The 13639-nt window shown below is 40.5% G+C and overlaps 1 protein-coding gene across 4 annotated transcripts in view; it reads right to left on the reverse strand.

Moving 5' to 3' along the window:
• Positions 1–4888: 4888 nt before the first annotated feature.
• Positions 4889–13639, reverse strand: part of LOC112252223 (phosphatidylinositol 4-phosphate 5-kinase type-1 gamma) — a 95047-nt gene continuing 86296 nt past the window's right edge. For all 4 annotated transcript variants that reach the window (XM_042323058.1, XM_024423269.2, XM_024423270.2 and 1 more), the window contains one exon: positions 4889–6769. In XM_042323058.1, the coding sequence (XP_042178992.1) occupies positions 6767–6769 (3 nt within the window). In that variant the 3' untranslated portion in view covers positions 4889–6766. The remainder of the gene's footprint in view (positions 6770–13639) is intronic.

Consider the following 13639-nt stretch of genomic DNA (forward strand, 5'->3'; position numbering starts at 1 on the left):
GAGACTGGGTCCTCTCTTGGGAGTCCCCAAGGATTTTCTGCAGACTTTGGCCTCTCTTCTCAGACTCCTCCAGGTCCTGCTGAAGGGACTGGAGCTTCTTCTCAGAGACCCAGAGGATTTTCTGCACACTCTGAGTCCTCTCATTGGAGCCCATGAGATTGTGCTGCAAAGACAGGACCTGTCCCTCAAACTCCTTGAGTTTCTGCTCCATGGAGTATACCTTGTCCTCAGACAGCCTGAGGCTCTGCTGGAATGTGAGCTTGGAGCTCTTGTTCTCCTGCTTAGCAGAATGGAGGGACAGGTGGAGGCCCTTGATCACAGTCTCTTGTCGGCTCTTGGTATCTCTGAACTCCAATGTTTTGGCATCGTTCTCAGAGAGTAGGCGCGTAAGGTCAGATGAGATCAGGTAGCTCTGCACGTCATCCTTCAGTCAAACACAGCACAAAGAATAAATACAGGATGGTCACACATGACTATGAATATTATCCTATAGCAGGGATCATCAACTAGATTCAGCTGTGGGACAATAATTTTTTTGAAGCTGATTTCCTGGTGTTTTTTTTGTCTATTATGTCGAACAATGAAGATTCCACACACATTTCTTTCTCCAACTTTTTTATTTATTATTTTGCTCAGTAAACTTGGCTGGCCAAATAAAACCATGCTGCCAGTTGGGGAACCTTGTCCTATAGCCTTACATCATAGGGCGGCACACAATTGGCCCAGCATCATCCGGGTTAGGGTTTGGCCAGGGTAAGCCATCATTGTAAATAACAATTTGTTCTTAACTGACTTGCCTAGTTAAATAAATAAAATAAATTTAAAGAACATCAAAAAACACAGTCCTAAATCAAAAAGGGAAACACTTCAGTACCTACCCATTTTTTTTGTAAATGCTAATTTCAAAAGGAACTCTTGGAGGGAGGGGGTATGTAAGATAATGTGTTTGTCCTGCTGGTCTTTCCTGTGACAGCTATCCTCCAATGCTGATGACTTAGTCACCAATTTGCATGCATCTGAATGAATTTGATCCAAAATAGGCTGGAGAACATAAAACATAACACGCGTTTGTTTTTCAGGCAGATTCCCACAGCAGAACACAGAGCCATGGCCAACTACTGGATACTAAAAGAAAACCATAAAAACAATTTAAACAGTGATTTGCAACTATGCATCATCAATCATTATCATACTGCACCTTCATGTGGGCATGGACCATGGCTTCAACTTCTTTGTATGACATTTTGGACCTGTCTATTTCATCATGGAGCTGTCTTGTTATAACATTGTAGAATTCTAGAAAATAAAAGAGTGAATTACACCCTTTAACATTTTATAAAAAAGAAAAATAGGAATTTGTTGAACCTGTCTCCAAAAAAAAGGCCCAAATCAAGACAGTGTTTGTCTTATCACTGGGTTGATTTCTCTCATCACTAAGAACTCCAGATGCTGGACTTGAGCATCTACTACTGCCTTCATTTGACATTTTGTCTCCAAGACCCTGGAACAAACCAGACACAGTTAAATAAGATATATAAAATACAAATATTTGCTAATGAACATGAGAGGACAACAAACCTTGCAAGACAGGTCCTCCCATGTGGGGAGAGTTTTTGTGAAGTCTCCATTGTCCATCATCATGTCAAAAGAGGGTGAAAAACCCTCACTATAGCTATAGATTAAAAAATGAGACTTCTAATCAAAATTTTAAAACAAATTATGGATGTGCTAGATTTCAGTATTACATGTGCTAGTCCTCAGTGGCGGTTCTGGGGGGGGCAGTGCCCCTGTGACAACAATTTTGGACCCCCTTGTGGCCCCCCTAAATGTGGAGTATGAAATAATTTTTACATAACTAATTTTTGCTATTGTTCTTTTTTTTTTACATCCATTATTAGACAGTGGCAAAGATGATGATTTTGAACATGGTCTTTTGCTTGCTAATGCTTGCAATGCAGTGAAGAAAACGATGACATCAATAACTTCTAATGTAATTGGCCCCTCTAACAGTACAACTGGCCCCAGCTTGGCCCCAGTACAACTGCCCCCCAGTTGAAATGGTCTAGAACCGCCACTGCTAGTCCTATAAATCATAAAATATCATTAGCTAGCTAACCTTTCAAAACGTAGCTCTGTTGTTCTCCAAGGAAACCTGACTTACGATTTGAGCGTTCCATTCGTTCATTCCCGCCCTCTGGCTCTGGCACTTTGATCATGAGAACGTCTCAGTGACATAAATAGACACGTTGGTATTCGTTTTTTTTTTAATGACATGTAAATTAAGAGAATGACATACAATTGAATCATCCCAGCACTTTGACCGTTTATTTTAGTTACATTTTAGTAATTTATCAGACGCTCTTATCCAGAGCGATTTACAGTAGTGAATGCATTGACATAAATATACATTTTGGTATTCGTTTTAAAAATGATTTTGTTTTACTTAATTTGTTTTTCCGCAAATTTTAATTGACATATAAATTAAGAGAAGGACATACAATTGAATCATCCCAGCGCTTTGACAGTTTCTTTTGGTTACATTTCAGAAATTTATCAGACGCTCTTATCTAGAGCGATTTACAGTACTGAATGTATACATTTTCTTACTGGTCCCCCGTGGGAATCAACCTAAAACCCTGGCGTTGCAAGCGGCATGCTTTACCAACTGAGACACACAGGACCAGACATTTGACAAGACATTTTAATGTCACTGGTCTCAGATATATAGCTCAATGTTTTAATGAAATGGCACTGTCACAGGGCATATTTTCTCTTATGTAAAACATTCAAGCAAAATACCAATGAGAAAATTCAATTTAAAAAGACAATCAAAATAAAGATTATATAGCCACAATATGGGCATGTATCGGTGCAAACAACTGTTGAGAACGTGTATGACATTTCATTAGAACAGACAAATTAAGGATCAATACATGTCAAAATATTTCAGAAGAATAACCTCATAATTTTGACCTAATAAAACCATGATTGCATAACATATTTAAACACTTTCCTACTATTCAATTGTATTGTTATAGCTGTAGGCCTCCTACTTAAAAGTGTAACCACCAGTCTAGTAATGAACTTCATTTGTGGTTTAGCATAATAATCAGCTCAGTTGACAAGTGACTCACTGGTAACCTCAGAAACGTTTCTGTAGTGATGAGGACCATCTACAGTAACATTTTCCTGAGTGTTGTTATGTAACATGCTCTTTACCTCCCTCATTCACCAGTACTGCTCAGATAAGATGTCATAAATCAAAGATATTTTTGAGTACTGTGCCTTGAACATCATGTTGCTATTCTCACCAGTTGAAAAGTTGAATTCTATACTAAGCAGGTCAATATGCTTCTCTTAAAATGTATCTTCTGTGTGCTTTATTGCAAGCTAAGGGGAAAAGGCCACACGAAAATCAAGCACATCACAATGAAGATTGTTTTTCACAGCATACGCTGAACAGTAGCACGAGAGACACATGGAGGGAATTCCCTGCTTGCCAACATCAGCTATATAGACATGGAATTACACAGACACACACAACTTTGGAAACATGGGCAAATACTCTATTTCATAGACATATAACTGCTTTATTGAGTCCAAACACACAGTCCACACACACACACACACACCTATTTATCCTCATGTATAAATAGATGAATATACACAAGATATACAGTGCATTTGGAAAGTATTCAGACCCCTTAACTTTTTCCACATTTTGTTACATTACAGTCTTATTCTAAAATTGATTGTTTTTCCTCAACAATCTACACACAATACCCCATGATGACAAAGCATAAACAGGTTTCGACATTTTAGCAAATATATTAAAAATAAACAGAAATAACTTAAGTATTCAGACCCTTTGTTCAAAATTGAGATCAGAGGCATCCTGTTTCATTGATCATCCTTGAGATGTTTCTACAACTTGATTGGAGTGACCAAGAACCCGATGGTCACTTTGACAGAGCTTCAGAGTTCCTCTGTGGAGATGGGAGAACCTTCCAGAAGGACAACCATCTCTGCAGCACTCCACCAATCAGGCCAGACAGAAGTCATTCCTCAGTAAAAGGCACATGACAGCTTGGAGTTTGCCGAAAGGCACCTAAAGGACTCTGACCACGAGAAACAAGATTCTCTGGTCTGATGAATCCAAGATGGAACTCTTTGGCCTGAATGCCAAGCGTCACATCTGGAGGAAACCTGGCACCATCTCTATGGTGAAGCATGGTGGTGGCAGCAATGGGAGAAACTCACCAAATACAGGTGTGCCAAGCTTGTAGCGTCATACCCAAGAAGACTCAACGCTGTAATCACTGCCAAAGGGGCTTGAACAAAGTATTGCGTAAAGGGTCTAAATAATTATGTAAATGTGATAGTTATTTTTTTTTATATACACTTGCAAAAATGTCTAAAAACCTGTTTTTTCTTTGTCATTATGAGGTATTGTGTGTAGATTGAGGGTTACATTTTGAAAAATATATTTTAGAATAAGGCTGTAACGTAACAAAAAGTGGAAAAAGTCAAGGGGTCTGAATACTTTCCCAATGTACTAGACATATTTCTGATATGCATATTCATTTTTAAATCGTGCTGTCTCTGTAAAGGACTCTCCCTAAGTGAGGGCACATAGCGATTTGAAAACACACACACACACACAAATACAGCTAAACTGTTGGAAGAACCCCTACTGATGTGCATGTACAGTAAAACTCTTCAGTTACAGATATCATACAGAGACAGCAGTGATTTATACACCATAAATAGAGCTGCATTTTGTCAGCTCATTAAAACATATGGTACAGTAATTCATGTGTTGCTCTTCATCTTTTCTTGCCAGCAGCAAAAAATTTAATCAAATAAAAATAATATTCTCAAATTCAAATTGAAAATATATTTATATCTTTATATAGGTATTTATAATTCTATATACACATTCTCAGGAGCACAACCACGGGATTGAACAAATGACTTGAAATTAATAAATACAACAGCACTAGAATGAAAAATCAAATCAATATTTTAATGTCTATTTAAGGCAATTAAAAGTAACTTTACAACTACTGCACTGTAGAAAATATTGCTGCTATGGTCTCTTGATGACATTAACAACTGATTAACTGGCCACTGCACATAAGTATTTTACAAGTTCTGACACCTTGCCTCACACACAGACATACAAACACACCAACTTTAATTTAAACAGCCAAGTGTGAAACAGAAAAAGAGCAATAAAACTGTTAAAAATGTAACTTAAATCTTAAAACATGTAATCCACATAAAGACTAAAACACATGAATCCTATGCCAGAGGATTGTGATAAAGATGTCACTTTCACATCTAATGATGGTTAATACATAAAGTGCAGCCTGAATTCCCTTTTTGATGAACCCTTACCAAATAACAGAAGTATGAATTAATTCTGGCCTTGATATGATATTGTTATTTGTCCTAAGTAATCCAATCCATTAGCCTAAGGTCACTAGCCTGGCTGATCCGACTCAAGTGACTCACAGCAAGGGAGAGCTGTGACACACTGGTCTGGAAAGGAGGCCATTGTAAATGCAGTATTTGTACAGAGATGTGCTCCTGAATGTACTGAGTTTTGATTGGTTCTCTCAAACTTTTTTTTTCTTTCTTTTTTTTCCTGGGGAGGTTGAGCCCTCATGTTGTTTGGATTTGAAAATTCAACAGTTGTATTGGAGAGCTGTGAATGGCTGTCCATGTGGGTGTTGGAATGAGAAAAATACAGAAGAGAACCAATCAGTAAAACAAGCACATCCCCTTCCTTATCGTCGCATCGTGCCGACGTCAAAATAGCCTTTCCAGACTCTGAAGTCAGGAGGACTTTGAGTTAGCCTACTAGCCTGGCTAATACCCATGTCCAGCAGAGCTCAAATCCAGAGCCAAAGTTTGATTGCTAAACTGTTGGCATTTCATTTCATATTAAGAGAACTCAATAACTCATTATGCTTGGAATCTTTTGTTGTTGTTGCATTTACCCAAAAGCTGGGTGGTCCTGGAAGACATTGTAATGATGTAGGATTCTGAAATGATAGACAATGTCTCAACATTAGTTAGTGTTGCAATGATCTGGTTTTGTGGCTTGGAGACTCATGAGAGGTGCATTCAGCAGGAGTGTATGGGAAGTGTAGCAATACTGTGATAGAAATGTCAAAATAAATACTTGACAACTAAAAAATAAACCTGTCAAATAATACAGTAGGCTTATAAATATGCACAAAATCATGTTTTGTGAAACACAGTCTAGCAATCATTTTTTCTGTTTATGAAAATAAATAAAGTAGTGAAAAAAGTTCAGAAAATAAAGAAACTAAACTAAAAACAAAGAAAAAGCAAACAATATAAATTAACATGATATCAATAAAATACATGTGACCATTTGACTTAATCAACCGTTGGGAATGTGTGGCGAGTAACAGAGACGACTCAACGCCCCTGTTCTCATGGGGCATGCTAGACGTAGCATAGCCATTTGAGGCCCTGTTTTATCATGGTAGGGTCATTTTTGGTTGAGGTGGAGTGAAAGGAGAGGAATGGATCATATCATCAACACAATGATAACGGGATGTCTAGGGGGGTTTCCTCACAGTATTTCGTCTGTTCTGCTTTTGTATCCATGGTTTAAAATACAGGTCGGGACTAGAATCATTCTGCTGCCTGCCACTCAAAGGCCTGGGGATCAATCTGATGGCTCCTCTCTCCACAGAGTCATTCTCCTCTCAGCTCTATGGAGGAGTGTTTACTGTTGGTGGAAGAAAAAAAATAAAGAAAGAAAGAGAGAAAGAAATAAAGAAAGAAAGAGAGAAAGAGAGACAGAAAGAAAGAAAGAGAAAGGGGAATAGAGGTTGTAAATATTTGGCATATATTCATGTCAATAATGTCAAATAAAACCTATTAATTCCCCCACAGCACTGTATAACTAGGGTATAACCCTTATCAAAGTACAGTTATTTATCAAAGGTCTATATCAATCATTCACAAGGCAGGCAAGGGAGGACATAAACACATAAAATAGAGGGTAGAAAGAGAGAAATGTAGTATTTTCCCTCATGAAGATCAGCTCAACAAAACATTTATGACTGTTTTTACATTTTGTATTCATCTATGTCGAGACAAACCCTAAGAGACAGACTCCTTCCACTAGGCACTGTAATGCCATGTCCCACAGGCTCTGCTTCCACTCATTCTGCTGGCAGTGGCAGCTCCTGTCTCATGGTGAGGTGGAAGTGACAGTTGTATGTGTGTGTGTCTTCTTTATGGGAAATAATGGGCCAGGGGTGGAAGTGACAACTCCATTCACAGCTACTTCCTCCTGGACTTTGGCGAAGGGTCAGCCAGCCTGCCTACAGCTCTGAGCTTCTACTACTACTGCAGCTTAGATTTCTTAAAATACCCCGGACTAAAATCAAATCAAAGTGTATTTGTCACGTGCCCCGAATACAACAGGTGTAGACCTTACAGTGAAATGATTACTTACAGGCCCTAACCAACAGTGCAATTTTTAAGTAAAAAATAGGTATTAGGTTAACAATAGATAAGTAAGGAAATAAAAAAACTACAGTAAATAATAACAGTAGTGAGGCTATATACAGTAGTGAGGCTATATACAGTAGTGAGGCTACAACAGTACTGAGGCTATATACAGTAGTGAGGATACAACAGTCCTGAGGCTACAACAGTCCTGAGGCTATATACAGTAGTGAGGCTACAACAGTACTGAGGCTATATACAGTAGTGAGGCTATATACAATAGTGAGGCTATATACAGTAGTGAGGCTATATACAGTAGTGAGGCTATATACAGTAGTGAGGCTATATACAGTAGTGAGGCTATATACAGTAGTGATGCTATATACAGTAGTGAGGCTATATACAGTAGTGATGCTATAACAGTAGTGAGGCTATAACAGTAATGAGGCTATATACAGTAGTGAGGCTATATATAGTAGTGAGGCTACATACAGTAGTGAGGATACATACAGTAGTGAGGATACAACAGTCCTGAGGCTACAACAGTCCTGAGGCTATATACAGTAGTGAGGCTATATACAGTAGTGAGGCTACAACAGTACTGAGGCTATATACAGTAGTGAGGCTATATACAGTAGTGAGGCTATATACAATAGTGAGGCTATATACAGTAGTGAGGCTACAACAGTAGTGAGGCTATATACAGTAGTGAGGCTATATACAGTAGTGAGGCTATATACAGTAGTGAGGCTATATACAGTAGTGAGGCTATAACAGTAGTGAGGCAATAACAGTAATGAGGCTATATACAGTAGTGAGGCTATATACAGTAGTGAGGCTATAACAGTAATGAGGATATATACAGTAGTGATGCTATAACATTAGTGAGACTATAACAGTAGTGAGGCTATATACAGTAGTGAGGCTATATATAGTAGTGAGGCTATATATAGTAGTGAGGCTATATATAGTAGTGAGGCTATATATAGTAGTGAGGCTACATACAGTAGTGAGGCTATAACAGTAAAAAGGATATATACAGTAGTGATGCTATAACATTAGTGAGACTATAACAGTAGTGAGGCTATATACAGTAGTGAGGCTATATATAGTAGCGAGGCTATATATAGTAGTGAGGCTATATATAGTAGTGAGGCTACATACAGTAGTGAGGCTACATACAGTAGTGAGGCTATATACGGTAGTGAGGCTATATACAGTAGTGAGGCTATATACAGTAGTGAGCCTATAACACTAGTGAGGCTACATACAGTAGTGAGGCTATAACAGTAGAGAGTCTATAACAGTAGTGAGGCTATATACAGGCACCGGTTAGTCGGACTAATTGAGGTCGTATGTACATGTAGTTATGGTTAACGTGACTATGCATATGCTAAACAGAGAGTAGCAGTAGCGTAAAAGAGGGGTTGGCGGTTGGCAGAACACAATGCAGATAGTCCGGGTAGCCATTGTGCGGGGGCCCCCAGTTAGTCGGGCAAATTGAGGTAGTATTTACATGAATGCAAAGTTAAAGTGACTATGCATATACGATAAACAGAGAGCAGCAGCAGCGTAAAAGAGGGGTTGGGGGAGGGAGCAATGCAAATAGTCTGGGTAGCCATTTGATTACCTGTTTAAGAGTCTTACAGCTTGGGGGTAAAAACTGTTGAGAAGCCATTTGGTCATAGACTTGGCCATGCGGTAGTAGAGAAAACAGTCTGACTGGGGTGGCTGGGGTCTTTGACAATTTTTAGGGCCTTCCTCTGACACCACCTGGTGTAGAGGTCCTGGATGGCAGGCAGCTTAGCCCCAGTGATGTACTGGGCCGTACACACTACCCTCTGTACTGCCTTGCGGTCGGAGGCCGCGCAGTTGCAGTACCAGGCAGTGATGCTCTCGATGTTGCAGCTGTAGAACCTTTTGATGATCTGAGGACCCATGCCAAAACTTTTTAGTTTCCTGAGGGGGAATAGGTTTTGTCGTGCCCTCCTCAAAACTGTCTTGTTGTGCTTGGACCATGGACCAAAACTGTCTTGGTGATGTGGACACCAAGGAACTTGAAGCTCTCAACCTGCTCCACTACAACCATGTCGATGTGAATTGGGGCGTGCTCTGCCCTCCTTTTCCTGTAGTCCACGATCATCACCTTTGTCTTGATCGCATTGAGGGAGAGGTTTTTGTCCTGGCACCACACTTCCAGGTCTCTAACCTCCTCCCCATAGGTTGTCTCATCGTTGTCGATGATTAGGCCTACCACCGCTGTGTCGTCGGCAAACTGAATGATGGTGTTGGAGTCGTGCTTGGCCACGCAGTCATGGGTGAACAGGGAGTACAGGAGGAGACTAAGCACGCACCCCTGAGGGGCCCCTGTGTTGAGGATCAGCATGGCAATGAGGATCAGCATGTGTTGTGGCCTACCCTTACCACCTGGGGCGGCCCATCAGGAAGTCCAGGATTCAGTTGCAGAGGGAGGTGTTTTGTCCCAGGGTCCTTAGCTTCGTGATGAGCTTTGAGGGAACTATGGTGTTGAATGCTGAGCTGTAGTCAATGCACAGCATCCTCATGTAGGTGTTCCTTTTGTACAGGTGGGAAAGGGCAGTGTGGAGTGCCATAGAGATTGCGTCATCTGTGGATCTGTTGGGGTGGTATGAAAATTGGAGTGGGTCTAGGGTTTCTGGGATAATGGTGTTGATGTGAGCCATGAGGTAGTCATTTAGGCAGGTTACCTTGGTGTTCTTGGGCACAGGGACTATGGTGGTCAGCTTGAAACTCGGCCAGGGACAGGTTGAAAATGTCAGTGAAGACATGTTAGTTGGTCAGCACATGCGCAGAGTACACATCCTGGTAATCCGTCGGCCTTGTGAATGTTGACCTGTTTAAATGTCTTACTCACATTGGCTACGGCAAGCGTGATCATCCAGTTGTTGGGAACAGCTGGTGCTCTCATGCATGCTTTAGTGTTGCTTGCCTCGAAGCGCACATAGAAGTCATTTAGCTCGTCTGGTAGGCTTGTGTCACTGGGCAGCTCGCGGCTGGGCTTCCCTTTGTAGTCTGTAATAGTTTGCAAGCCCTGCCACATCCGACGAGCATCTGAGCCGGTGTAGTAGGATTTAATCTTAGTCCTGTATTTACGGTTTGCCTGTTTGATGGTTCGTTAGAGTCCTGCTTCTTGAAAGCGGCAGCTCTACCCTTTAGCTCAGTGTGGATGTTGCCTATAATCCATGGATTCTGGTTGGGGTATGTACATACGGTCACTGTGGGGACAACGTCATCGATGCACTTATTGATGAAGCCGGTGACTGATGTGGTATACTCCTCATTGCCATGGGATGAGTCCCAGCACATCTGTGCTAGCAAAACAGTCCTTAGCATCTGCATCATCTGACCACTTCCGTATTGAGCGAGTCACTGGTATTTCCTGCTTTAGTTTTTGCTTGTAAGCAGGAATCAGGAGGATATAATTATGGTCAGACACGCGTCTCTGTGTGTGGAGTAAAGGAAGTAATTTTTTTTCTCTGATTGCACATGTAAGATGTTGGTAGAAATGTGGTAAAACGGATTTAACTTTCGCTGCATTAAAGTCCCCGGCCACTAGGAGAGCCGTCTCTGGATGAACATTTTCTTGTTTGATTAAGACCTCAGTTTGTTGCAGTCTAAGTACCAGCATCGGTTTGTGGTGGCAAATAGACAGCTGCAAAAAATATAGATGAACACTCTTGGTAGATAGTGTGGTCTACAGCTTATCATGAGATGAGGTTTTGTTCGCCTGAGGTAGAGTATCTCATGATAAGTTGTAGACCACACTATCTACCAAGAGAGTTCATCTATATTCTTTGTAGCAGTCTATTTACCACCACAAAACGATGTTGGCACTCTACCTCAGGCGAGCAAAACCTCAAGACTTCCTTAATATTAGATTTTGCGCACCTGTTCTGTCCTGCCGATGCATCGAAAACCCAGCCAGCTGTATGTTATCCACGTCGTCGTTCAGCCATGACTCGGTGAAACATAAGATATTACAGTTTATAATTACCTGTTGGTAGGATAGTCTTGATCAGAGCACATCCAGTTTATTATCCAATGATTCTACATTGGCCAATAGGACGGATGGTAGAGGCGGGTTACCCACTCGCTGACGAATTCCCACAAGGCACCTGGACCTGCGTCCCCTGAATTGGAGTCTTTTCTTCTTGTGAATGATGGGGATTTGGGCCTGATCTGGTATCTTGAGTAAATCTTTCGCTTTTGAAATGCTAAAGAAAAATCTTTGTCCAGTACGAGGTGAATAATCACTGTCCTGATATCCAGAAGCTCTTTTTGGTCATAAGAGACGGTGGCAGAAACATTATGTACAAAATAAGTTACAAAAAATGCAAAACCCTCCCACAAAATCACACAATTGGTTAGGAGCCCGTAAAATGGCAGCCAGCTCCTCTGGCGCCATATTGTGTGTAGATTGATGAAGAATATGGCTGTAACATAACAATATGTGAAAAAAGTCAAGGGGTCTGAATACTTTCCGAATGCACTGTACGTACCAGCATCGGTTTGGTGGCAGGTAGCCTAGTGATTAGAACGTTGGACTAGTAACCGAGAGGTTGCAAGATCAAATCCCCGAGCTGACAAGGTAAAAATCTCTTGTTCTGCCCCTGAACAAGGCAGTTATCCCACTCTTCCCAGGTAGGCCGTCATTGAAAATAAAAATTTGTTCTTAACTGACTCGCCTAGTTAAATAAAAGGTTAAACAAATGTGTGGGGTACAGAGATGAGTCAGTCATTAAAAAATCATGTTAAACAATATTATTGCACACAGAGTGAGTCCATGCAATTTATTTTTACTTCTGAACTTATTTAGGCTTGTCATAACAAAGGAGGGGAATACTTATTGACTCAAAACATTTCAGTTTAAAAAAAAAGATTTGTAAATCCACTGATATTATGGGGTATTGTGTGTCGGCCATTGATAAAAAAAAATCGAAATGCAATCTATTTTAAATCCAGGCTGTAATAAAATAAAATGTGGAATAAGTCAATACTTTATGAAGGCACTAAATGTGTACTAAAGTAGTCAAAAATGTAGTATTTGATTCCATATTCCCGAGCATGCAATGTGGTTCTACAAACTTGTTGGATATATTTGCTGTTTGTTTTGGTTGCTTCAGATTATTTTGTTCCCAATGGAAATTAATGGTAAATAATGTATTGTGTCGTTTGAGTTGCTTTTATTGTAAATAATAATATAATATGTTTCTAAACACTTCTACAGTCGTGGCCAAATGTTTTGAGAATGACACAAATATTAATTTCCACAAAGTTTGCTGCTTTAGTGTCTTTAGATATTTTTGTCAGATGTTACTATGGAATACTGAAGTATAATCACAAGCATTTCATAAGTGTCAAAGGCTTTTATTGACAATTACATGAAGTTGATGCAAAGAGTCAATATTTGCAGTGTTGACCCTTCTTTTTCAAGACCTCTGCAATCCACCCTGGCATGCTGTCAATTAACTTCTGGGCCACATCCTGACTGATGGCAGCCCATTCTTTCATAGTCAATGCTTAGAGTTTGTCAGAATTTGTGGGTTGTTGTTTGTCCACCAGCCTCTTGAGGATCGACAAGTTCTCAATGGGATTAAGGTCTGGGGAGTTTCCTGGCTATGGACCCAAAATATTGATGTTTTGTTCCCCGAGTCACTTAGTTATCACGTTTGCCTTATGGCAATGTGCTCCATCATGCTGGAAAAGGCATTGTTCTTCACCAAACTGTTCCTGGATGGTTGGGAGAAGTTGCTCTCAGAGGATGTGTTGGTACCATTCTTTATTCACGGCTGTGTTCTTAGGTAAACTTGTGAGTGAGCCCACTTCCTTGGCAGAGAAGCAACCCCACACATGAATTGTCTCAGGATGCTTTACTGTTGGCTTGACACAGGACTGATGGTAGCGCTCACCTTGTCTTCTCTGGACAAGCTTTTATCCGGATGCCTCAAACAATCGGAAAGGGGATTCATCAGAGAAAATTACTTTACCCCAGTCCTCAGGAGTCAAATCCCTGTACCTCTTGCAGAATATCAGTCTGTCCATGATGTTTTTCCTGGAGAGAAGTGGCTTCTTTGATGCCCTTCTTGACACCAGTCCTCCAAAA

This window comes from Oncorhynchus tshawytscha, linkage group LG06, assembly GCF_018296145.1.
Source record: "Oncorhynchus tshawytscha isolate Ot180627B linkage group LG06, Otsh_v2.0, whole genome shotgun sequence".
NCBI classification, from domain to species: domain Eukaryota; kingdom Metazoa; phylum Chordata; class Actinopteri; order Salmoniformes; family Salmonidae; genus Oncorhynchus; species Oncorhynchus tshawytscha.